The following is a 27,825-nucleotide window of genomic DNA, read 5'->3' as shown; positions in this document are numbered from 1 at the left end:
TAAAGATGTCTGGCATAAAACATCAAGCACAAATAGTGTCCTTAAAAAAACATAATAAGTCTCTTTTGGTGTAAGCATATAATAATGAACTGGTGTACCTTTAGTATTTCCCAAAGCCATACGCTATACTGTATATACTTTAATGGATGGGGAGTATACACCATCATGGATTATAAAAGGGCCATTCAACACTCAGTACCATTTAGCCAAAACAGGCTAGTAAATCACAGTGATGGCTTGTTCAGGCCACTTGCTGAGTGGTTATGCTATATCTTGAGAGCCCACTGCAGGTTAGGAGATTGTTTGGAGTGTCCTCTGAAATGCCACCAATCAGTCTGTGGTTTTGGCATAACGCGGACCTTGTGATGGATTAAGAGATCAGTTGTGGTGAGCCAGGAACTGGTGACTGGTGTTGACCATCCATAGTCACATATGATGAACCTCTTATCTAGGAGGTAGAGGTACAATGAGATGGAGACCTCAGGGGAAGACCAGGTCCTGGGTGATGGGGGGCAGGAGGGTGAGCAAAGCCTCTTTTACACGATGCCTGGTGATCCAACATGGGACTTCTCAGTCTGGTAGGTGTCCCGAAAGATAATCCCCCACAGGTCCAGGATCTCCAGTCACACTATTTCATCATCATTGGATGTGCAATAGGTCCAGGAGTCAGGCCTGGGACACCATGGCTTTGAGGCCACAGAATCTTCTGAAGCTGCTGAACACAGACTACGGGACCTGAGGCCTGTCCACAGACTTGACTTAACCACAGCACCTTCAGAGGTCTTAAGCAGTGGGGACGGTTGCCGCATGGAAGAGCTGTAATGACCATGAATCTGACACTAGAGGTCGCCAAAACACCCCCCCCAAAAAACCGCTAAATGTGAAAAACCTTTTTTTTTGTAAGGCATTGTCTCCAAACAATCCTAAAGTAAATATTTAAAATTAATAAGCCGTATTACACAAACATGGTGAAAAGCATATTTGTAACATTTGTGATAAATGTTAGGTCATTTGTTGAATGTGGCTAAACATATATGGTAAATAATGCATGTTAATCTTTTGATCTGAAATACTAATTTCATTAGTACACAGCAAAAAGGACAAATGTGACACAATACTTAAACTTTTCACTGTAATTCAGTTCAGAACAAGAGCTGTGGACAGTTATATGAATCTATCAAAACGTATAGCACACCAACTTTACAATGGGAGTTTTCTTTTAAACTAAGACCAGATACAGTACATTAATAAATGACAAACAATGCATACATTGCTTCGTGTTCTGTTTTTCAATACACATTTACCTGCCATTAGTTTTTAATGTCTTTACTAGGAATGTGGTCATTTGCATAAGTTAATTATTCTTTTGGTTGTTTCTTTTTCTCTTCCTGACCTATTTAACTGTGGGTTATAAACTGCTGATGTGGAAATAAGCTGCAATTGAGTAAATAGTAACAATTTTCCCTGCTACTTATTACATACATGTCTTGAAATTGAACATTTGAAAGAGAATGTGTGGTATATGCTGCTTTTAACTAATCAAAACTGCCACCCAAGCATTGCAATAATAATCAGGCATCTATCAATTTATTATTTTAAATACTAGGTAGCATTCCAATCCATTAAATAATCCTTACTCTTTTCAATGGTACTTAACAGAAAAAAGGTCATTTCAATCCATTTCTACTTTCTCTGTTGAATATTTAGTGAGCCATTAACATAACACATTTATAACTATGCCTACAGTACTAAAATGTCTTTATGTAATCTAAATGTTATAAAAGACGTGTTATTGAATTTCTAAATAATTGCATTTTATTGAATAACAATTTGCAATACAGTGCCCTATTTCAAAATACCTCAGATTTTAAGGGTTAGGAATTACGTTGCAGGATTTTAGCATGTTATATTTTTGCAAAATACACTTTTATAAAAGCATGTTCTTCTTGTTCTATCATTATATTGAGTGACAATATCAATGTTGCAACATTGTTTTTCACAAGGCTTCTGTAACATTATTCTGTTTTATGTACAGTACACAAGCCAAACTTTGTTTAAACTGCAGAGAGCTGCAATATACTGTAGATGTACTATTTATGAGAAAGGCTGTCACATTCAAACACAAATTTTAATGAGCATATTATTGCAATTGTGTAAAATTAAAATGCTTCAAATTCTTTGTCATAAATTGGTATTTAACTTGCTCCAACACATTGAGTTGAGGGATCTCATTTTCTTTAGTCATTTTCGTGTAATATTTCGATGTAGATTTTTGCAGTTTGCTTTCCATTAATACTTTGTAATGTCATTGGCTTTTACATCAGCATATTGTGAGTGTCTCATTGGAAGAACTTCTGCTGTGTATTTGTGCTTCGGTGTTTTGGGATCTAGAAATTACTGGCAGGATACCTTCATGAATACTTGTCGTACTGTATCTATCTGGGAGGAAGTGTGAAGCAATATGAAGTGCCTAGTTGAGGCACATGCTGGAGAAACTCGCCAGCGTTCTGTGTTTCCGAAAAGGTTAGATATTACTTTATATTTTCTCAGCAGAAACAACAATTGTAAATTTGACAACAGGCATAATAAAATATCACTGTGTGAAAAAGTTATAAGAAAATTGTTCTTTGAACTCTAATGGGAGGCTAAGTTTTCTTGTTGTTTGTTTAGAGCTGCTGTAGGACTTGATTATCATAATTACAAAATGAAGCAAAAGCATCGTCCTTTTTTGATGTGCAATCACTTACGAGGTCTAATTATAAAAGCTCTTCAATTAGAGCACATTAAAATGAAACTGTAAACAGCAGATGTGCCGTCCCATTTTATATACAAAAAAGGGAATGAAATTTGCTTGCATGAATTTCTAGTTCTTGTATTTATTTAATTATAAAAGTATTAATACTGGACAAAAGCATTTATGTGATTATTTTTTTGCGTCAGCTTGTGCTGAAGGTAATGAAAATCATAAGCATACAACTTCATTACATCCTGTTGGTTTTTTTTTTACAAATGTTAAGTGGTGATAGACTGGTAAAAGACGTTTCTCTAATTTCCACTTTTTCCACTGGAGAAAATCACGTGATTTTGTTTTTTTTTTAAAAAGACAGTGGTAAACAAAAAAAACTAGCAGAGAGCAGGAGAAAGAAAAGAAAGAAAGGACAATTTTCCTCAACAGCAGAGGGGCTGTGACTCAATTGCATGTTAAAGAATAGCGCATTCAAGTTCCATGGCTCTATAGCCTTCCTATTCAGACTTTGACAAACACAAGCCCAATGATTGATTGTGGTCTGATAAATAAGATCCAGCCACAACTGCCCAGAAATTTCCCCTGCACATTACCCCTGGGTAATTGCTCCCTGGCTGCACACTGGGAATAACAAATCTAGACATACTTCCAATATCATTACCCAGAGATACCAGCAACAATACAGTCTTATTGCAATGCAGTTTCAAATGATTTTATACAGAGGCTTGCTTTGCACAGCTGTTGGGAGCCCCATTGTTAAGCTCTTTTTTGAAAACTGATAACCTTTTGAAGTACGTAACTGTGCTCTGTCTTTAGTAGATTGCAAAGCTCTTATTCTGGATTTTGGTTTTGTGTCCCTTTGTTATGTGACTTCAAGCCTGTCCATAGTGCTTTCCTAATGTTATCTTGACAACTCTTGCTTATCCTTATTGGCACCATTACCTTATCAAACTCTGAGTATGTCCTCTGAAACTTTTTAAATTCATCTGGCATCAAAGCAATTATGCTCTGAATTAATCTCCCAGCACCCACATGAGTAATGAGAATTCTTTGTGATGAGTTAATCCCTCCCTACAAAAAGGTCAGTGAAGAAGTCACATTACACAACACGATCTGTTTCAACATATATCATTCATAGTGTCTTGTCTATGTGATCTCATTAAGCATCAGGTCTTCAGTTCAGGGCAGAATTAACTGCATAAAAGCATCAATCTAAGTTGAACATTGATTGATGCGATTAAAAACCCATAACATTTCCATGATCCTATTTATTCATGGTGTTATAAAAAGAAGAAAGACTCCAAGGTTCGACTCTGGTCAGAATTCTAAATAACCTGCTAAATGTTTATTCACATTTAATTCTGAATATTACTAATTGGGTTAAGAACCAAACAGCATAAAATACACTTTAATTAAAACAAAAAATATTTAAATATTAAATGAAAGTATTATCACTCTATATAGAAACATTGTAAACAAAATGTTTAAAAAATTAAAATTAAAATGAAAAAATAGAAATTCAAAGAACAAAAGATAAATTAGCCATTATTTAGTCTTTATGTGTTTTAGACAAAGTCTTGGTGTTAAAGTGATCAATGCTTTTTAGACATGCCGTACAAACTACTGTGCTTGTGAATGCTTTCTGATGGCTTTTGGCCCACACACACCAGTATATCCATTAATAAACTTTGATCATTTTTCTCTAATGAATGAGAACCCTTTTTCTAATAATAGATCTGTCACTGGAAAGGGGAAGGTGGAGGTAAAATGAATAATGTAAACATTTTCATGTGTGCCATTTAGAGACAATGGAGGCAAGCTCCCACCATGATAGAACTGAAATGTAGCGCCCTTTTGTCAACTGGTGACAAATTATTTGCATATTCCGCATGTTATCGCAGGAGATATAGAATTGCAGACCAACCCTGTTAAGAAAACCCATCTCAGATGAATGTGATGGAAGTGGAGTGGAGTTTAAAGGAAAGTGGCAGCACTCCTGGTCAGAAGAGATACAGGCAGCACTTGAGTCTCATTTCCAACACCAGTGAACAATATAAAATTATATAGAGAATTAAAATACTGCTCCAAAGCATTGCTTAACTTCTTCATTTGTTAAAAGTGTGCATTTTAATTTGCTTCAGGCAATTTTGATTTAAGTGCCTAAGTATTTTGAATTTTAGGGCTCACAGGATTTTTTCAAATAGATACCCACAGATTTGGTGTTACAGCCCAGTACCCAGTAAATGGAGGTTAAGCGATTTTTAGGAGAGACAACAACAGACAAAGTCAATTTCCCGGTGTTTTAAAGCATAATCATTATATATTTTCGCTAAATTATGTATACAGTATATCTATAGCACTATTGTTGCATGCATGTTATTTCATGATTCATCCAAAGAGCAAACAAGACAGAAGGAAAGAGAAACAAGACCGAAATAAAAGGGAAAAAAATACTGTACTTGTCTCGCATTTTGCCTCATGTATTATTTATTATTTATTTTTTATCTATACATAGACTGTGCTGCAAATCTATTCATCTATTTGTGGACAGTACACCAAACAACAAAGAAAGAGAGAACAAGACAGCATGAAAAAGAAAAATATGCTACTTGTCTCACATTTGCTTCATGCATTATTTGTGTGTAGAAAGACTGTGCTCCAAATGACAAAAAACAAAAGGAAAAGTATATATTTTACCCGTCTCTCATTTTGTGTTTTGCATAATTCAACACATGGTAGGTACCTCTTATGACTGAATAAAACAAACTAAACAACCAAGAAGAAAGAAGGAAAAGAAAACTTCAACGCATGTCTCTGCACAACTTCTCAAACTGAACAAACAAAGCTAACTGAGACAGAGGGAAAGGAACTCAGCTATGTCCTTTTCAAAAATATTCCTCTGTGATGAAGAACTTTTCCTATTAATGCAATCAATGGACATCAAAGACAGGAGTCCAGTTAGGTTGCAAAGGACTCTCTACAATCGTGACGTTACCTTGAAAATTAATGCACCAAAAAAAATCTATCTTTACATCTATGAGATCACTTACAGGCAAGCTCTGTCATCCAGCACACTTCTGCCTCTTGCAATAATGTCACTTAGCATGCCTCTAGATGCCAATGATAAAAAAAACCCCAAGGTTGCCCCTACTGGCATCCCCATCTTTTGTTCCTGTTTCCTCTTGTATTCCTTATCCTCCTGACCCCCCTGTTTATTAATTTAATCTCTGCTTTCTCCTGCTTTCTTTGCTACTTCTATCCCAGGCACTCAACATGATCCTATCACAAGATATTTAATAGTTTACACCCCGGTTATCTCCCTCCCTGCTTCTACTGACACTAATTCTTCAGCCCTGTGGCTGTCAGGCGTCCTACCTACCTGCTCAGTCAGCAGGGGCCCTATGGTATTTAATGTCTACATTTCTTCCTGATGCTGTCCCTGGTGTCCAACACAAACAAATTCCTTGGGTGCCTTTGGTCCCAGGTTCCTCCCTCTCAGCAGCTGCTGATTCTGATGCCACACCCTCAGCCCCAGGTCCTTCCGGCATCCCACTCTGGCTCAGTCAGCATAAGTGCTACAGCTTTAATGTCAGCTTGGTCTTTTCTGACTTAATGTCTGCCTTTCCTTTTTGCTGTTTTTTATCCCTGATGTCCAACATAGCCCAGCACTTTGGTGCCCTTGGCCGGGTTCCATCCTCTCGGGCCCTGCTGTCTGGATACCAACTTTTCTGCCCCAAGTCTGTCCGGCGTCATACCTTAGGCCACGATGCAACACCTGTGGTGGTTCCAGCACCAGGTTTCTCCCTCTCGATGCCATAGCTTTGGCCCCTGGTTTGCTCATTGTCCTACTTATTTAGCAGATGTGCTGCTGCTTTTAATGTGTGCCTTTCCTCCTGCCGCTACCCTCAGCATTCAACACAGCCCCAAAACCTTTGTTGGTTTCTGCCCTCTCATTCCTAACTCTCAGCCCCTACAACTCCTGCAGCCCTCTCCTCAGCCACAGATCTATCTGGTGTCCTACTTCCAGCTCTGTCATCAGATGTTCTTCAGCTTGTAATGTCTGTCTTCCCTTCTGCCACAGTATCTGGTGGGTTTCATAGTCAGTATTCAATTGCATAGCAGGACAGATTGATAGGATGTTCACAGCTCTTTGATGAGTGCCTGATATCCCACATATAATACATAACCAACAAGAGACATACAGAAGACAAGAAAATACTGAGGTTCATCTCAATCAATCAGCTTAATTTACTAATTGAGAGTAGAACTGAATTGACTTTATTAAAATAGTCAGCTATACTTCTCAGTCATTCTCTCCATGATTATAGAGAAATGATTATTATTAGAGTTCATAGTGGAACTCACAGTTTAGATTTCAATATCCCAATGCGTTTTAGATTTTTAATTCCGTTTTAGCTACATTGAATATTATATAGTTCACTGGGACACTAAGCATATTTTGAAAATGAGAAACAATATACTAAATATACCAAAGTGCTCCTTAAAAACAATTTGTTTAACATTGCTAACAGTCGTACACTATGAAACAACACCAAACATAGCAGACTGTTAAAGTCCATGAAAAAGACCTAATTATAAGTTCAATAATAATGTACATATACATATACTTAATTTATAGAACAGGATGAAGACTTTGGAATTACACATTTTAATTTCCTAGATTGTGGTACTTTATTTATCTCAACTAATGGAATGTAAATCGCAAACTTGTTGTTTAACACAAAGAAGCTCAGAGCAGCACCTTATGAAACATCCACAGTAAACTACACTTCTGATATAAAAGAACCCGACAGGGTTAAGCCCTGCCTTTATACAGTTCTGTCGGTTTTCTGAAGAAAAGAGACATCCCATCAATACATGTTAGAGGAAAGTGATACCTGTGTACCACTGACATCAAGTCATTGACAGATGGCAAGATGATGCTGGACACCACAGGTATTGCAGTCCTGGTAAACAACAAACGCGCATTAAGAAAAACAGAAAGAGCATTTGGGTAAATTAAGAAAAAATACATTTAATTAAAAGACTTAAAAAAACAGTTATGGACCGACACGTTAAGTGTGATGCTGAACAGTATATTCTCACATGTTGCCAGTGTTTTTCAGTACATCTCAGACGTGTTCAGAGCTCCCTCTAGCGTATGTCAATTAAAGTACAAGTAGGAGGGCTTGAATTGCGAGAAGATACTGTATGAATTGCAGTTTTACTGAACTGTACCTGTATAGTAAATGAGAGAGTACATCTTTTCCATTATTTCTCATTATTTAGTACAGTCACAGCGCAGTCCAGTGAAGGTTTGAGATGCGTGTAATTGTAACGAAAATGGCCACTTCCGGAGAACACTGAATGAGACACACACGGGGTGTATTTCCCACAATGCCGAGAATTGCAACACTTTTCCAGAGGTTTTTATAGTCCCATTCCAGCCCTGTTATTACCATGAACGGGGGTTAAAGAGTCTGCATTCTACTTGCAGTATCGTCCAGTGGCTATTCTTGATGATGTTGTCCCGCCTTTCAGCTGCAGTATTTATGTGGTGTCACATACAACAGCAGGTGTCTGTTCTAAAAATTCTCTAAAGCCAGGTCAGGAGGCCAGGTCAACGACCGCAGGCCAGAGCCAGATATCTACGCCACAAAATCAAAAGTGAATGATCTAAGCACTGATACAATTATGCTATTTAAATAGGATAAAAAGTATCCATTTATGAAATACAATTTTTTTCTACGTTTTCACAAACCTTGCAGTTTGATATCATACTGTATATGAGTTCATAACTCAGTAAAACAAAAACTCTTGCTCTCTTTTGCGTGAGTGAGTTCAGAGTCTTACTAACTCACTAGATTACAGGTTGCTTAATGCTTGGTTGCTTGGTGTTCCTGTCTTTCCTGTGTGAGTCACACAGTTAGGGTAAGCTTTCCTGCAAGGAAATTTTCATAAGCATTTCAGCAATTACAGGGGGTGTCAGCACACTCAAAAGACTGTAATGATTTGAGATACTAAAGCTACTTACTTTCTTTTACATTCGGAAATGCATGCCCTTTAAACTGATCACCTACCAAGGTCAAAATGAGCAATTTAGTCTGTGAGAATCCCATCTGTTCTTATCTCCTGTCATCTCTTATCTCTCAAGGCTAAGCTTCATGATATTTTTTCAGTCTTAAAGTCCAAATTACACATGTTTGCTTTAATCAATCTAACTGATCCTTGTGAGCCACTGCACTCGTTATCCTTTAAAAGCAAAATGATGTCCTTATTAACAAAATGTTACTTTACACAATAATCAAAAACCCAAAGAATGTATTGACTGGGCAGTTTAAATCCTGTTTCTCATTGAGGAGAGATTTGCTTTCTGAAATCTTGACGATTTAGATGTTTTTATACTGAAAAATATACAAAGTACAAGAAATATTACTGGTTTTGAAACTCACTTGTGTTTTACTGTCTTCAGTATACTTAGTGACTGTAGCGATGGTGCTAAAATCAAAATCTTGGTGGAAGTTAGACATTTCTGGAGACTTTAGAGATACTGATTAACTTAGCCAGCCTGTTGCTGGAATATTTTTACCAAAACACAGCTAACAATAGTGATAAAAGATCTGGGGGAGACGAATCAAATCTTGGTTTCTCTCATGATGCACCATTTACAGCTCTAAAGAACGTGTGTTCGAAAAGCGCTGTTGTTACATTAATTCAGTCTTTAATTCAAAATACTCTGTGGTGCGCCTTATGTTTCATATTTTAATTAAGGGTACACAGTTTCACCCACCTGCTTGAGAATTGGCTTTTGTTGATTCTGCGATCTATCCTGTCCAGTACAAAAGCATTACACAGTTCATATTATTTTCTGAAAATAACTCAGTAGGTGTTTCTCTGGGACTTGTGTGACTTCTTAAGTGATACTAAAGTGGTTAACTAAACGCACACTTACTCAGTATCATGCTCATCAAAAGTGCATATCCAGGAACCTAAACACTCTCTCTCTCATCCTAGCGTTAATCCCGCATCAGCAGGGTCCGCTTGTCGGCACGCCCGTCTCCATTTGGTGGTTTGAACCAAATCTTTGAGCTGACGATGCCATTAAATGCGACCGAGAAATACTCCAACCGGCGCGTCGCTCCGCATGCCGTCGGAGGGGGGAGGAGAAAAAAGTAATGTAGCCAATTCATAGAGGGGGATTATTAGGAGGCCATGATTGGTAAGGGCCTACTCTTTTCGAGAAACGCCCTGGGATTTTTAATGACCACAGAGAGTCAGGACCTCGGTTTTACGTCTCATCCGAAAGACGGCGCTTGTTTACAGTATAGTGTCCCCGTCACTATACTGGGGCATTAGGACCCACATGGACCAGCAACCTAAACACTCTAGTATTTTAAACTTCATGCGAGGAACATGTCCCCACTGTACTTAGCATGTTTCCTGTTTATCGTCAGAAGTTCACTCTATTTGCTGGGACATAGGCCACGCCCACGTGGCTAGGCAGCCAATCAAGGACACTGGACTCAGATGACGCAGCCGATCACAAAGCAAATTAACGAAAAGATACTTTCACATTGGAAGTGTTTTATGTTATTTCAACTCCCTAAATATAATGCATTATTTCCAGGGATGAGGAAATTAGAATCTGTAACACGTGGAAGCCAGTGGAAACTGCACTACTTGCTCCTTCATATTTCAGACATTTTGTCAAATGTATAATCCAAAAAATGTGTAACACATACTGTATAGTGATTTATAAAAGAACTTACATAAACAAATGTTTTTACATTTTAATTTCATAGATCATATATTCTGAAAATTTAACATATATCTGAATTTGTGTTTTACACCTCAAAACATTGCAGCACCAAAAAAACGAAAAACAAATCACAAAAAGAACAGTAACAATAACTCCACACTTGTAAGGGCTTGAGCTCTGAAACATTCATCTGCTGATGTAGTGATAAAGCCATGAAGCACACAAGGAGTGCTGCTGTTGCAAAATGAAGGTTAGTGACTCAGCATCAGCTGGTTAACTGAAAATTACATGCTGTTTAACTTTTATTGACCCCTCCTAACTTCCCACAATCTGATGTTTGTAAACAGATGCAAAATGTAATATTTCTATAGCACAAACTGAACAAAGGAAAGATTCCGAAGAATTTTCAGGAACCTTAATTTCACTTTTCAAGTTTTGAGCTAAACTTACAGTCATCTAGTGCTACTGTAACTTGGCAAGATTTCCTATACTTGTATTTACAACATAAACTTATTTTGTAATGGGATGTGTAAAAACCGATGTTTATAAAGCTAGAGATGTCTGTGATTTCAACAGCTCAGGGATATTCATGATTTAGGTAATAAAATTCCGGTTGGTGCAACAGCCTTCTAAAGCTGTAAAGGATGAGTATTTGTAAAGCAGTGTGCATCAGAGGTGAGGGCTACACAATCACATTCACAATACTTTGTAGTTTCCTTTGCGTCATGTCTTATGTTTCATATTTGAATGTTATTCATCTTAATTATCGTAATTATGTCCGTTCTTGTATCCTGTCCAGGATGTACCCTGCCTTGTACCCCTTGCTTGCCAGGATAGGCTCCAGCTCCCCCGTGACCCTGTATTGGATGAAGTGGTTTAAAAATGTTTATCTGTCTGTTATTTTTATTTGCAATATTATTCATGAAACCTTAAAGGTTTCTGAAGCACCTGTTTACTGGTCCAGTCACTGTGATATGTGTGACAGTCACTGTTCGACTCTTTTAAAAAGAGAATGGAATTACAGAACAGCAGCTTTTTTATGTCTCAGCAACACAATCGTTTATTGTTTTAGCACAATAAACCTCTTCTGGCAGCCAGACACTGTTGCCAGTATCTGGTAACAATGGAAACTAAGGGGACAATGGAAAATCAAAGAGATTGCACTGGAAACTGTGAGGCAGGGAGCCCTTCCTGTGTGAATGCTACATGTGCAAGAAAATAATTGTAATTATTTTTTGGTCAGCCTTCCTCCTGAAAAATCTCAGTCTTGAATGTGTCATAAGTCACTCTTAAATTACCAATTTACAAAGATTTCCTGGGTGAAAACTCATGTGAGTTTTGATCTGTTGATTGATTCAATTTAATTCAAGAGTAGCCAACCAGGGACTTTTGAGAGAAAAAGGCTTTTGGTATTTTCATTTGTTTAGCGTTTTAATTGAACATTCACCTGCTTGTGTGGCTAAAATGAAATTGTACCAAGTGTTAGGAGTTTCATTTTTTGAAGGTGAGTTATAAAACCAGCTGGATTGTGGCTCTCCAGGGCCGTGGTTGTCTTATCATGTGCTAGATCAGCTCATTAAGACAAATCATGCTAGAAAACTAAAGTCTCATGTTTCTTCTTAATATTTCTCCATCCATTTCCTAACTGCCTCTACCTCTTCAGGGTGGCAGGTGAGCCAGTGCCTATCCCAGCAAGCACTGGGCACAAGGCAGGATACACCCTGGATGTGATGCCAGCCCAGTGCAGGGCACACATAGACACACACACTCTCAGTGAACTAAGGCCAGTTAGTTCACTGAAGTAAGGCCAGTTTTCCCAGATGCCAATTAACCTACCAGTATATATTTGGGATCTGTGAGAAAACCGAGGCACCTGGTGGAAACCACAGATACAGGGAGAGCATACAAACTCCAGACAGATAGCACCCCAGTTCTGGAGTAGAACCCAGGTCCCAACCACTGTGCCAGAGTGCTACACCTCAGTATTTCAATATACACATTACGAAACACATCAAAATGCTACAAATATGACTCATTACAAAGTCCTTTGTCAATCACAAGACTACCAGAATCAGCAAAGAATCAAGAAAAAATTCAAAGAGATGAGAGCTTTTGTGTTTTTATTTCAATTAAAAACTGCATTGCATTGTTTACATTCTGTTGTGCTACTGTTGTGTACTGTTGACATTGGAATGTTACAGATTTCAGTACATAGTGGAGTTTGCAACAGAAGGTCAGGAGGGAGGTTAGATCCTAATCTCACCCACGTCTGCTCTCCTACGTACAGTATCATGCATCTCTCGCATCCCTCACACCACCCCATCTACACCCCTGCAGCAGCTCCCTAGCTCATTCCTCACAGCTGGGCTGCCCCAATCCCCCAGCTAAGAGAGTCACAGCAAATACTCTCTACATTTCTCATCTCTATATAACATTCATTAGGATCTAACCCAACTACTGAAATCTACTGTACTTAGTATCAGAATTCTTAAAATTTCTCCTGAAACATCAAACTAACAGTTGTATGAATATTTACATAAGACTGTGTTGATTTTGTCATAATCTTAATAACCAAACTCATCTGAGAGTCCAAATTGTTCTCCTAGTTATTCCAATGCACTGGCAAGAAACTATCAGTTATTTGTTTCCTGTATAAGAAGTACATCTTGTCTGTTGTTACAATATTTTTGTGTTTTTTTTAATCACTTACAATCACTAACCAACCCTACCACAGTCGGTATAACAGTAGCATTCATTCAGTCCATGCATTTAAACACAAAAGAACAAACTGCTTTGGCATTTCAGTCCATATGATCAAAACAAATACAAAATGATGCCTGTTAGGAGTCCTACAGTACAGTACTTGTGTTTAGAGGTGAACTCCCTTTACCATATAAAAACCCCCTTACCCCTAGATGTTATAAAATCATTCTTAACTGTTAAAGGTCCAGAAACATGTTTGGCTGCGTCAGTAAGAAACTACTCACAACAGCTTCAAGTGACAGTAAACAAGCAGCCCTTTCCTGTTGGAAGGATTGAACTGTATGTCTTTCTTTGATACTGGTTTATATGCAGTACATTGTGGATAAGTACTGCAAGATTCATGATCTGCTGCCCATGTGACAAGACAGGCCTGAAACAAACTGCAAAGACGTGTGTATCTTTTTGATTATTGTCTTTGCATTACATTAGGATAATCATTAAAAGAAACTATTTTGTTGACGTCTTGTGCAAGTTTAAAATGCACAAACGTTCAACACCACTGATTTTTTTCATTTCTTTATAATTTAATTTTATTGTAATGTATATTTTATGGTATCTATAAGATGATCTGTATTCATGTATTACATATTTTCTATAAATTAAAGTAGGAGTGCAGTAAAGTGTTATGCATTTTTATCCATTACAAGAAAAAAGATGTTCTGAATATTTAAATATATATACTGAAAACATTTTTTTAATTCTAAATGTGTTTTATAGGCAAATATATACTTTGGCACAAAACCATTTTATTCTTGAAGAGAATACAGTACATTATATGATCTACATATCAAGTGCTACTGAATTAAGAAGAATTGTTGGTTTAGTAGTAAAGGCTGTGTTCTGTTTATTTACAAAATAACATCAGGAAGTCAGTAAAATCACTATAAGGGTTAAAATTTCAATCTAGAAGTGAATTTCTGTGAATATGTGTTGTGGTCTTCAATGTAAAAAATAAAGAACAGCCTACAGTCATCTGCTGTAATGAGTACACCAGCTAATTGCTTTTTTGCAACTGTTTCTTTATAAAATACCCCACAAGCTTCTGTGGACGGAGCTGATAGTTCACAAGGACTTCATGAGGGCTGGTCAGCTGGTCGCCTTCCAGCCGGTTCAGCAGCGTCACACACACGACTGCCCCTGGAATTACAGCAACACGAGTGAGACGGCAATCTCAAAGATGGCCAACACAATAACAGAAAAATCCTTTATTTGTGTAATTAACGTGCCCGATTAGCATGTATGCACTTATAATCTTTCTGGAACTACTGAAATATGTATTTAATTTAATACTTGAAATTGATACATTTGTTGTAAATGCCATATAATATTATTATTAGTAGTAGTAGTATTGTTAGAAACAAGTAATAGGTTTATTCCATGCTGAAAAAGACAACGTTTCAGCTGTGGAGCCTTCTTCAGGTGTGCCTTCTTCTGCCTTCACACCCAAAGAAGGCTCCACAGGTGAAACGTTGTGTTTTCTTTCTTCTCGTTTCAGCATGGAATACTACTTGTTCCTTTGCAGCCTACGGATTCTGACGCAGCTACTCACCTGTAGTAGTATTAATAGCAATAACAATAATAATAATTCTGGGATATATATGCATTTTTTATTATTTCTTTAAATAGCTTATGTGAAATAATACAGGAAAGACCAGTGAGGGTTACAGTCCCAGTAATCCCATTGTAATCTCTTGAAATGGCCTGAATTAAAACCTGATTAGTCTGAAACTCCTATATTTTGGTTACCAGTCCTCGACAGAGGAGGGCATACCTCGGAGGCCACTAAGTTTACACATGGAGGCAAACACAGACGACTCCATCTCAATGTTCCTGACTCCTGCAGAATAGGCCTCATTCAGGTAATTCAGCTTGTCTTTCTCACTGTAGGAACAGAAGGCACCGTCCAGACGAGCTTGCCCTGGTTCAAGGAAAGACAGCACATCGAAATAAGCAAGACGAAAAGCCGTTCAGGGGTCCTATTGAACTGACAAAATGCTTATCAGTTACTACAGGTTCCAACCACTACAGAGCAAAGAAAAGAACAAGATAAGACGAAGAAGAGACTTGATTTTTAAGACAGGTGTGACAGTTATGCAACCAGTTAAAGTGAAAGCCATTGAAACTGAATTTACTTGATACAGGACTCTTCGGAACTACTGAATTTTACATTTATTGCACACATTTTTGATTAAAAATGGATAAATTATTCTGGTGATTTTTTAAAAAATTAATTAGAACATTTAAAAAGTAATTTGCTGGTGTATAATGTTTACTAAGACTGTTTCTAAGACTGTGGCACTGCCATGAAATAAGTAAAAGCCAGTTTAAAATGAAATTAATAAATTGGTGCCCCACTGCAGTCCTGCATGTGTGTTTTTCCAAGATCAACTCATTGACCACTGTGCTAATTTTCTTGAGAAAATGATATGGTTGTCATCCTGCACTGGGATATAAAAAAGAAAACAAACAAATTAAAGACATTAAGGGCATCATTCACAAAAGGTTCCTTTGCAATAAGGTGCACCTTTTCATTAGACTTATATCATAATAACCTTCTGTTTTGCAATGTAAAGTTATACAATAATAATTTATATCTGTGTGCACCAGCTTTTAAGGGATTATTTCCTGATATGCAAGAATATATCAAAAATATGCTTCCACATTTATACCTTCATAGAAATCCAGAGTGCACATTGTGTTCCCAATGACAGTATTGAATTCGTCTATCTCCTTACTGCATTGCAGCAGTTCTTGAGCAAGCTCTTCATCCAGGTCTGTAGGGCGGGCCACTGTCTTGCCTAAAATGACTTGCTCAAACTGGGGCTGGAACTTGGCATCCACTGATTGCTTTGTGACAACCACTGTGCCTGGCTCGAGACCTCGTGAGAGGAAGAAGAACGACAGGGATCATTACTTCAGGGTTTATCCCATGTGCTCCTTTTGTGTAATCATTTCAACATGACGAAATCATCTGAGCAGCTTTCGCAGACGTTACCTCTGTTGAACACAGATGGGGAACTGTATGATAGGACCTACTGTACCACTTGTTTTGTAGATGTTCATTTCTACACACAGTTAAAATAATTAATATATCTGGTTAGAAATATGATCATAATTAAAACAGTAAATCTGATTTCTAGTCATTCTGTGCAGTTGGAAATAAAGAAAAAACAAGTGTGAACAGGTACCTATTCCACCTGAGGTCCCGATGCGCACTACGGTCACATTGGAGCATTTTGCATGATGCAGGAGCTTGATGAGCTCATGCAACATTATAGCAATGGAAGGAATACCCATCCCATGCTGAAACAGAAACACAGTCACTCAGGTCAGTCAACATGCTAAATGCAAGTTTGCATTAAGAAAGATGCTGAAAAATAACACAAAAAGATACCACAGGTTTAAGCTACTGCATTCCTAATCATGGTTTCGTGTAGATTATACTTTAAAAATCACTTCATTAGATTCCACTAATGATCCATGACAGCAATTATTTTTATTGATAATGAAGGACTAATTAGAAATTTAGCATCACTTTTTAATAAAACTTAATGAAGCATCAAAAAAGGTTGAAGACTTACGCTGACAGACAGTACAGGGCCAACTTTGTACATACAGTAGCGATCCGTCCCTTCGCAGAAGTTGGGGTACTCAGCTTTGGGATCTCCCAGCCCCAGCTCCCCAGCAATGTACTGTATGAAAGACTTCATTCGCCAGGGGCTGCCTCCAACGCACACAAACTAGAGACGAGTCAAGACACAATACAGGCGATCACACGCTGGAATGGTCAGCAATCCTTTCTGGGTTCTGCTTAAAGAAATCTCAGGTGTCTTACTTTGACGTCCCCAAACATTGCTGGCAGATCATGACTGGCAGTGCCCAGGTTAAAATGGTATAAAATATCCTCTTTAATTGTGCTCAAGTGCGGGTTCAGTACATATGATGGATGCCCACTGCAAAAGAAAACAGAATGAAGAACTGCATGTCACCCTAATTGTACTTAAAACTGTACTAGTCGTACAATTTAATAATCGCCGTATTATTTTTGCACTGGTTTTGTCCTGTTTGTATACTTTTCTCTGTTTGTGTATTTGCACAGTTTTTGACAATTTTGCACTGGCACCATACTCTTGTTTACACTGTTATTGTTATTGTATTTCTATAGTCTATTGTCTGCTGTTCTATATATATACTGCACCTGAGAGACTCATGAGAAACACTTTTCACTATACTATGCACCCGTGTAAGTATAATGACAAAAAACCTGAATGAACACTCAAGGAAACTCTCTGAGTTCTGAGTGCTCTGTCATTTTTTTCTCAAATTACTTTGTCATTTTGTTACCTCATACAGTATATGGCTGAAAAAAGTGTAACTAAATTATTGAATTTTAGATGGCCAGTTTCTATCTTATACTTTGGAATTGGCTTTTTTAAAATTCGTTTTAGACAGTCTGCAATATTAGAAATCCTATTCTGACTAATCCAATTCTTACAAAAGCATTACATGACATGTCATTAGCTGACAAGAAATCAATAGGTGCTTGTCAGAACTATAGATACTACTATTGTTGGAAAACAGCTGCATTTCTATGTTGGTATCCTAAGAGAAACTGTGTTTTGTATTTTCTTCCTTCTTCACTGGAGACACACCCCTAATATGAAGGAGGCCTCACAGCCATTGTGTTTTACTCTCTGTTTTTACTACTACACACACAGTACATTGAGCAGTCAAAACATCTCAAAATTACTGCAAGTCATTTGACTGATCTTCCTGCCAATAACGTCAAGGCAAATGCTGTGATCGTATGACTTTTCCTGTTTCCTGTTTACAGTTAGAATTCCAGTCTGTTTCCCAGGATACAGGCCACACCCACTTAGTTAGACAGCCAACCAGGGCACACCGGCCTCTGAAGAACAGTTGTTACAGGAACAGCCTCTCTTCTCTGCCTTGTGTAACTCCTCACTTTTATCCTCTGTGCTTTTGTCCTGCGTGCTTTTATCCTCTGTGCTTTTGTCCTGCGTGCTTTTATCCTCTATGCTTTTGTCCTTGTTAGGAGGCACAGTGCAGCATTCAACAAAGAGATCCTTGCTGTTAAGAAGTGAATCTCACAATAAGTCAACCTTGCTACTTTTGTTTTACAATAAAAATAAATCATCACTTCCACATTGAGACAGTGGTGGCAGTGGCACGCCACTGTGAACTGGATTCAATTACTTACGCTGGGCTTTCTTCATCTCTCCCTTCTGTACCAGGGGCCATCTTCTTGAAGTTACCTACCGAGGTTTAAAAGCAGTGGGGAAACGTTTTGTGTATGGTTAGATTCTCTCACTTATCGCAGCTTAATTGTAACAAAACAAATGTGCCTTAACTGAAAGTGGAACAGAGTACAAGACATAGAGCAGAAGCAATTTGTAATACAATTTTATTTATGTAGACTTACAGATATTCTTTGGCACAAATCCAGATAGCTAATAGATAGACAATATCTTGGTCAGTGAAACACGCACAGTTCCTTGTGAATTACCACTGCTAATATTACTGGAAAAGATATGGCAGGAAAATTACACTTTTCATAATACTATGAGGGCAGAATACATAGACCCCAGACCAAGCCTTGACCACAGACCTACTGGCTCCCAGTGAGTGGACTTTAAATGTCCCTCGCCAGCACTGAAGAACAGCGCCACGGCACATCAGGCAGGGAGTAACAATGATTCACCATGTGACTGAAGGAGTACTTTTCTGGAAGCCAAATTATGACATTTAGCCAGGACACTTGGGTAACAGCCCCATTTTATCTCCTAAAACAGTTCACAATCCAAGTGAAGAGGCTCACTTTGAGTCTTTAGAAACTGCAGCTGTATTCTGACAGGGTTAACGATTGCACATGAAACATCCTTCAAACAGACCCAGTACAGTTTCAGATGTCACCTAGTCTTAACTCTGACTGTTAACATCAGCCAATCAATCGCCAATATCAACATTTTTTTCATTTCTGATGTTCACATAAACCCGATAGTTGATGATAGACAAATACTTCAGTTCCCGATTGTACGGACTGCACTGTTTAATTTCTGAAGTCTGCACCTCTGGATTACATGTTAACATGGCTGTCACCCGTCGTACTGTACTCCAGAATATCCCAGATTACAAAAACAAGCAGGCCCTCACAGTGGTGCTCGGTGACCGTGAAGACCGACCTCGCGAATGTTTTCTAGTTGCTGTCCAGATGCTGAAACACAGACGGACAGAGAGCACGGGCAGGCTAGACGAACCCGAACCGACAGATATCTGATCATCGCTTCTGCTAGTAAACGAAACTATTTGGAAGGCATTGTAAAATTACAGTAGGTTTTAGTAGCTTTGCTAGCATTAATATATATATATGTAATATACAGTATTTAGCGATTTAAATTACTTATATTTGGTTGTAAAAGAAAAAAAAATGTTCTCTGAATGCAGCACCCACTATGCTGGTATCTGAAAGGGAGGCGGATATATTGTCTGTAATGGACTGCTGCTGTACAAGATACTGTACCAGAATACTCGCTTAAACGTTTTTCCTGCCTCTGTAATTTGACCAGTACGACCGATGATTTTTGCCGTGTACTGCATTTCCTGGACTTTTACGATTCACAAGAGGAAGTCCTCAAATTAGCAGTCTCCCTAAATTACGCTTGTACGACAGGTTTAAGGAGCTAACTACATCCTGAAATTACTGTCCGAAGACACGCTGTGCAACAGCGAATATCCATTCATTCTTCAAGGTGTCACAGTAAGGCGAATGTGAAAGGTGTCAAGAGACGTTGCATATTTAAACGTGTTGTTAGATATCAGATGTGTATAACAGTGTATACAAAGTCTAACATTATCGATCTCAGACGGATTGTACAGTTACAGTAGAGTCCGTGAAACTGAATGGGGCAGATTCAATGACATGAAACAAAATGCTTAACGGACAAAGAAAAAGAAAGCACAAAATAAGCGTTTGCTTTAAAAAGTGATAAAAAAAATTTCAATCTTTTCCAAAAGAAAAATCTCACCTGTTATGAAGCGGAATGCGGACCCCACTCGACCTTTCTGCTGCAGCGCCGAACTCGGGTCACCACTGGAATTAGTGGGATCAGTTCTCGTTTTCCAGAACCTGCTGCGCCTGCCGCTCACGCCTGCTGTGCGTGACGTCACAGTCCCTACACCACATCGCCGCACTCCTGCAGATCTGCGGAGCAGCGCGCTCGCTGGGGGAGGGGCCGCTGCGTGACGTCAGTCGGCTTCGCCCCGGGGAAATTTGCGCAGATCAGAGATCTTGGCTGCTAGTCGCGCTGACTTGGAATGTCAATCACTCCTGTGACGTAGACGTCAGGAGAGTACTGCCGAACTATTTTACTGTACTTTTACAATCTTTCGTTCGTATGTGCTGCACCTAAAATCTGTGCTTCACAGCGAGTCAGAAGTCAGCGATCCGCCTGAAACAGGATACGCCGCTCCCTGAAACGTGAGCGTGCAACCAGTTGTTAGTAGCTTTTCTTGAGTGAAAGAAATGCTACAAGAACGAAAAGATATATGAGACGATTGATGATGACATGCCGAAAAACCTCAGAGACTCAACCAGCATTCGAATGACATTATGACATTTAAAAAGAAGAACATAAGTTCCCATAATATCAAATGAGTATATAGTAATATGGAAACACCTTTACCTTTGAGGAACCTGACATGCGTTTACCTACCAGTGCAATAAGTTAATCCATCAATTTTCTAACTGCTTTATCCAATACAGGATCTTGGGGGAGCCAGAGCCTATCCTGGCAAGACACGGTACACCTGGACCCAGTGCCATCGCAGAACACACACGGTTCTCCCAGAAGCCAATTAACCCGCCAGTATGTCCTCAGACACAAATAGCATCCCAGGAACGAGCACTGCAAGCCAGCAATGTTGACCACTGCGTCCCCTGCTGCCCCCAAGATGGTAGTGATTCCTTGAATTTACATAGCCGTCTGCAGCGCAAACGGTTCCAAAACACCTTAAATATAGATGGAGACTTACATCCACCATGGGGGTAAATCCATACTTATCTTTTCTACTTTTTTTGCGAAGTGCCACTGGATTTTTAATTACCTAGTCCTTGGAAACTCGGTTTGAATTTAAAGTAAATGGAGAAATTCCACCCTGCAACAGGGCAACGAGGCGCTGGCTTGGAAGGTCTCCTCTGTTCCCAAGGGAAGAGCTCCACCTACGGGTTCACCTTTGGGTCGGCCTCCTCATTAGCCTTGCCTGCAAGTTTTCCACCCAGTCCTGAGCAGGTCCGGCCATGTTTACTGTAACTTCTACAAGCAGCAGAACTTGTAGAAGTTCTGGTGTGGCTTTAAAACGAGAAAGACCAAACAGTCAGGAGGGCACACAGGCTGGAGTAACACTGCACTGGCTCAGACTGCAAAACTTGTATTTGTTTCAGTAGGTTCCGTGTCCCCAGCTAAATTACTGTACTGTATATCACTCTGTTTATTCCATCTTTATTATATCACTGTTTATTCCAACTTTATTGTACTGTATCACTGCATTTTTTTCAAGCTTCGTTCTATTGCTTTATGTATCGTACTGCTGTACATGATATAGTATGAGAATGGGATGTGGTTACTTTATGTATGTTACTTTGGATAAAGATATAATAAATAATAAAAAATAATAATTTATGGATAATACATACCTTAAGTATACCAGAGAGTGTGTCATCAATGCAAAGAAGAGCAGCTCTTCTAACATTATTCCTTATGAACTCTCAATATCCCCACTCCAGCCTGAACAACTCCTCTCATCAATACCCAGTTTTCTTCACACATTAATTGGTGCTTTATTGACGTGCATGATTTTACCCTGTGGTTGCACTTAGGACAATTTGTGCTGTTTCCAGTACAGTAAACATCTTGTTATTATGCCCTTATTTCTTATCTCAGTACCATCACTATAATATAAGAGTTCAGGATCTGTTAAAGTTACATTAAAGAAAAACAAAAAGAGTCCTGAATTTATACCACATCTCACAGTTTTCTGCTTAAAATGATGAATAATGGCTGAAAACAATACTTAAAATGATGAATTTCATATTGACTGAAAAACAATATTTTCAGAATTTCCCCTTGACGTACCCATACGCAAACTCTGTAGACAGCTGAATATTGCTGGATGCCTTCACCTCCTTAAAACAGAAATACTGCAGCTCATAATTTTGGTCAGATTTACTCTTCATTACATAACATTTGGATTCTTCTTATTGTGCTTCCAATGCATTTCGTATCCATTGGAAACATTGAAAAGTATCTGGAATCTAAATTGAGATGAAATGATTTCCTGTGCCTTCACTTCTTAATCCCTTGGCCACTGTATTCATATCTTTACTCAAATTGTTCACATTAGTCTGATAAAACTGATACCTTGTTTTTACGTTTTGTTGAACTCTAAATCTGTTAATATTTATTTACCGATACCAAGAGACGTCTAGCAGGTTCCCTTTAATAGGTGTTAAATAGGGAAAAACCATCCATGTGATCAAACCGGCTTTGAGCTCTGGAGCTCTGTCACCAGTCAGACTGAATGGCAGCAAACCAACTGAGCTGTGAATGATTCCTTATTTTTCAGGCTGTTTAGGAATCCCAGAGGTTTCCTGTTTTTATCTCTTCTGTAGTCCTAGTTTAATTGAATTACCTGGGGGTTTTTTTGCACTAATTATTTGACAATTGAGAAAACACTAACAACAGGAAGAGGCATGTGGATCTTCAGGAATCTCTAGGCGTGTGCATTTTAAACTGAGAAACTGGAGGCACAAAGAGGTCTGATGGCCGTGTTGTCAAAGCTAATTCTCAGTTTTGTGTCAAGAAAGGACTGGATGAGATGCTCATATTATTTTGGTACTAGCAATCAGACCAATTTTATGAACCTATACAAACACACATGAGTACCCAGTTCAGTCCCCATGATCTTTACAGGACCAGCATTTTCATTGGGAAAAACACTGGTGATAAAAAAGGTTGATTGTCAAAGTGGTAACCATAATACACCATGCCCTACAGTATGGTTATATTGTAAAGGAAGAAAATCTATAATCTTACAGCTCTGCTTCAGGGTGTATCCCACCTTGTGCCCATTGCTTGCTCAGTTAGGCTCCAGCTCCCTTTGTCCCTGAATTGGATAAACTACTTAGAAAATGGATGGATTTGTAATAGCTGTATTGTGGTTATTATATAATTTCAGTACAGTATATCTGAAATACACTACAAACACAGATCTTGTATTTAAACATATCAAATACTTCAGAAGATTTCTCTTTTATATGACCAATAGTCGAGGTTTGTCAAAGAATCTGGAGAATATTTCGGCCTTGATGGTACTGATGAGACGTGGTTTGTTCTCGGAAAATATTCGAGAACTAAGAAGGATCGATAGGACATAAACACCAGATGGCGCTATGAACAAACTCATTTTTTCGTTTGAGGAAGGTGTAGGTAGAAATGGAGAAATAAAATATTTACATCGACTATTCTTGAGGAGTCTACAAAGTTTTTTTTACGAAATGCAAGTAGTAGCAGGTACTAGTCATGTAAATTCATTTTCTCTCGTGCAGAGTTTCTGAAAACAAATTCAGTCAGTTTTCTTGGTTTTCAAAGATTAGTGGGCTGGAGGTAACTCTAGCATACAGTACTGTACACCCAGGCTCATTAAAGTTGATCATTTTATTAAGTGAGGGCGATGGAAATATTTTTAAAGCCAAAACATGTATCAGAAACAGAATGTGAGACACTTGAAACATTACAGATGGAGGCAACAGATGTTCTTCATAACACAAACATGGCCTTCCACTACTTTGAACAAAGTACTGTATATCAGCTGCCAAGACATACTGTAAACCTGACCTGCATTAAATTTAAAAGAAATAAAAGCAAACAAACTGGTCTAGGACATGCTAGAATACTATTCATTCTTTTATAACTACATTTAAAAAAAAAATCATGTGTTCAGTGTGACATTTACTGTCAAAAAATTATACAGTGCTGCTAACACGAACAACTAATACTATTTGCTAGGCAGAAGCCTTTACACAGGTTAACACTTAATATGTATTGTATATAACGCCATGCAAATATATTTACCCTCTTCCAATTCTGACCAGTTTAATTGAATTATAAGAGGTATCTATTTTAGAGGTTAGCATCCTTTCCGCTAGGGGGCGCTCCACATTCCCGCGTCCTAGTTCGATTGCTATATTATGCCCAGGTGTTAAGAATCAGTGTTGATATATAAGCCTAGAGCTGCCGACGCTCAGGGCTCGGCGTTAGGATGTGGATGTCCGGAGGCTTGCGGGATCATCTGAGGGCACAGGCCTTGCCAGAGGCATCACGCTCCCTGAGCCCGGGCATCTGGAGGACTGTTCCTGATTTCCCTGTGTCTGTCTGTCTGTCTGGTTGGATGGATCGCCCGGTTTAGGATTATGGGACTGCGCCTTGACTTACCCCCATGGATTCGCTTGTACCTGGATGCTTTGTTTTTCCCGGTTCAGCGGCGCACCTGTCACTGAGCACTGCCTTCGCGAATAAACCCTTGTGTGTTTTCCCTGATGTCCGCCTCCTGTTTGTCTCGGGTTACATCGCACCGCATCGGGTCTAATCGGAAAGCCTAGGCCCATTCGTGACAGAATACACGTTTTTCTAAAGTTAATATATTTAATTAAAATTTGATTACTCCGATACTTCTATATGTGGAAAAAGCTTCTGCAAAGAAAAATAAAAACAGCTTACATATGTTTATTGTATAAGTTTTCACACCCTTTGCAATGGCAAATCTAAATCACTGTAGTTCTGATGCACAAAACTACTTTGACAAGTTAAATAGTTGAGTAGCCTGTGTGTGCAAAATGGTGGTTCACAATAAATACGATGGTCTTTGTAAGGTCCCTTAGTTGGGTAGAGCATTTCTAACAATCTCAACAATAAAAAACCAGGGAGCTTTAAAATCAGCTCTAGGATAAAGTTCTAGAAAGGCACTGATCAGGAGAGAAAGGCATAATAGTGTTAAACAGTGTTTGTGTATCATGTAAATACTTGTATCATTAAATATTTGTGTATTTATTACTCCAAAACGTTTCTGGGCTAGGAACAAAATAATGTTCCTATAAATGTTGGCACTACATATAGTGACTAGAGGTGTCATTTTTTAGAATTCACTTCACAAAGACCCCACGCACACCTTTATTCAACTATTTACAACCCCATACCTCGTAACAGCAATAAATAGGCTAATGAAACATCAAGTGTTACAATTCATAGCATGTTACACAAAAGTAGCGAATTAAGATTTCAGTTTGTGGAGCGCATCGGTTAGTGTGTGGAATCCATCTTTCTTCAATCTCTTCCTTTTCTAAATACCAGATGACACCATTTTCTCTCTTTGTAAAATTTGTCAGTATGTTAAGATTTAAGAACCCAAAAAGAAAAGCTAACACCCACAGCGCAGGGTGTGGAGAAGCAGACAATTCACCTGCCATTTATTTCCACTTACTGTGTATCATTGCAAGCATATAAATCTGCCTAATAGCTTCTACTGTATGTGGAGACACTTAAAAGCCATCATGAGCATCGTTCATTCGTCATCAGCTCTGCTGAGCTGGTTATATCTTCCAGATATCGAATTTCAAGGTTCCTAGAGCAGGCTGTCTTCTCTTCTCCCAGCTTAGCCAAGGCAACTGCACCACAGGAGACCAGAAGAAGTGTTTCAAAGACAAGCAAACCTGAAGAAATATAACATTCACATCAAGTCCTGGGAGATTATGGCTCGTCACCGAACTAGACAGAAAAGAGAATTTCTGGTAAGGTCCAAAAATGTCAGAACAAGGAAGAGGTGTCACAGAGAGCTCTCCTTAACTAGTGTCTAAGTCGTGACCTGTTATCTCTTGGGACAACACCTGCCCTACCTGTCTGAGAGTGTGTCATGGATCTTCAGCTGCCAGTAACAGCTCCTGTATCTCCAAGATGCCACCCAGTGAATTTCAGTCAATGTTCCATCTTTAACCCTTAATTTTCCAAATGGACCTAAGCTGAAGTAATTACAGTTTGATATGAATAACAGAATAGAGTGTCAGTACATGTTCTCCAGCACATATCTGCAATCATCTTGGGGAAACCTGATCCATGGGCCACCTATGGACCTAGGAGACATGTGGAAATGTGACTCACAAGGTATTCCCAAAATAAAACAAATTTCATTAAATCATTGCTAGAGATGTTTTTAAAACCGCTTACCGATAAAACAATCCGTAAAATGCTTGAGGATGCTTTTGGTTTTTGCCTTTTCTTGTTAATTCTATTGATGGTGATGTACAATGGCCCTGAAGTATCCTAACATTTTGGGCTGCTCTCCACTGAACCACATTACCGTGTGCTGAACAATCAAACCCAGAAGAGAATCTCCTCCTGGTCCTGGAAATACCAGGCACATTCTGTAGTTTCCCATTGTCCCACCAGAAAAACACACTCTTCCAGAGCTAAATGGTATTTCCTTTCACCCTATTCCTGTATTTGAGAGTAAATTGCCTTTTGCAGCTAGAACATGGAGACCATTCATGGAGCAGGTCATCTGCTGGAGCAATTGGAATGAAGCACCTCGCTCAAGAGCTCACTGCGGCATCCCACTTGGGATTCGAACCCACAAACCTCTGATTCAAAGTCCGGAGTCCTGACCACTTATCACATGCAATTACAGCCTTGTTTTCTCCTAGAATAGGTGAGTGTTGATCCACTGGAAAATCCCAGAGACATCTAGGGAAACCAGGTCATTTGATGAAGCCAAATCACACTTCACGATTAAATGAAAGTCAGTCAGTCACTCAGAAGGGGAAGGGTCAGAACAGGATGACTCCAAGATCCAGAAACATTAACATACAGTCCAAGACCAAATATTTCATCTGTCTCAGTGTGGACGACTGGAACAAGTCCAGGACGCTGGATTTCATCATACTGCCGCCCCAAACTTACCAGGGGACTTTACTCTGGTTAATGATTGTATTAAACAAATGAAACTTCCCTAGAAAACAGCATCCTTTTTGGTTACTTTAGATTACCATATAGGACTGTTTCATAGGTCTGTGAAACACAGGAGCTAGAGACTCTGTTACATTTCCTAGACAGAAATAAAGAACTTAACTTAAACAATTAATTTAAATAATTTTCAACTAGTAATTTATAGGTACTTTTAATCAAACCTTCATTCCAATATCAAAAGAATCTTTAATAATTTAGGCACTTAATGTTTTTATTTTTAAAATAAGCTTGACAATACTGTTATGCAAACAGTACTTTTTCAAAGCTAGTACATATATCTCGGAAAATATATATATATGACAGCATTCCATAAAAAATGAACAAACATCATATCTTGTTTTCAACTTTATTCTAACAATCGCCTCGCATCCCAGAGTGGAATAGACAACAATTTTACATTTAAGATAATTTTATTTCATAAATAGTAACAATGAACAAGAAACAGCCATAAATACCCATTTATA

General features: G+C 38.5%; 1 protein-coding gene across 1 annotated transcript; it reads right to left on the bottom strand.

Moving 5' to 3' along the window:
• Nucleotides 1–12,610: 12,610 nt before the first annotated feature.
• Nucleotides 12,611–20,510, bottom strand: upp1 (uridine phosphorylase 1). The gene is made up of 8 exons (XM_088929535.1): nucleotides 20,315–20,510; nucleotides 18,490–18,544; nucleotides 17,104–17,221; nucleotides 16,850–17,008; nucleotides 16,457–16,571; nucleotides 15,938–16,147; nucleotides 15,040–15,186; nucleotides 12,611–14,405 (listed from the first exon to the last, which is right to left on the bottom strand). The coding sequence occupies exons 2-8, from the start codon at nucleotides 18,528–18,530 to the stop codon at nucleotides 14,263–14,265; spliced, it is 933 nt and encodes a 310-aa protein (XP_088785661.1). The 5' UTR covers nucleotides 18,531–18,544; nucleotides 20,315–20,510; the 3' UTR covers nucleotides 12,611–14,262.
• Nucleotides 20,511–27,825: the final 7,315 nt, after the last annotated feature.

Source organism: Atractosteus spatula, chromosome 12 (genome assembly GCF_055471065.1).
Source record: "Atractosteus spatula isolate fAtrSpa1 chromosome 12, fAtrSpa1.hap1, whole genome shotgun sequence".
Classification (NCBI taxonomy): domain Eukaryota; kingdom Metazoa; phylum Chordata; class Actinopteri; order Semionotiformes; family Lepisosteidae; genus Atractosteus; species Atractosteus spatula.
This window is presented reverse-complemented; position numbering and strand designations above follow the sequence as displayed.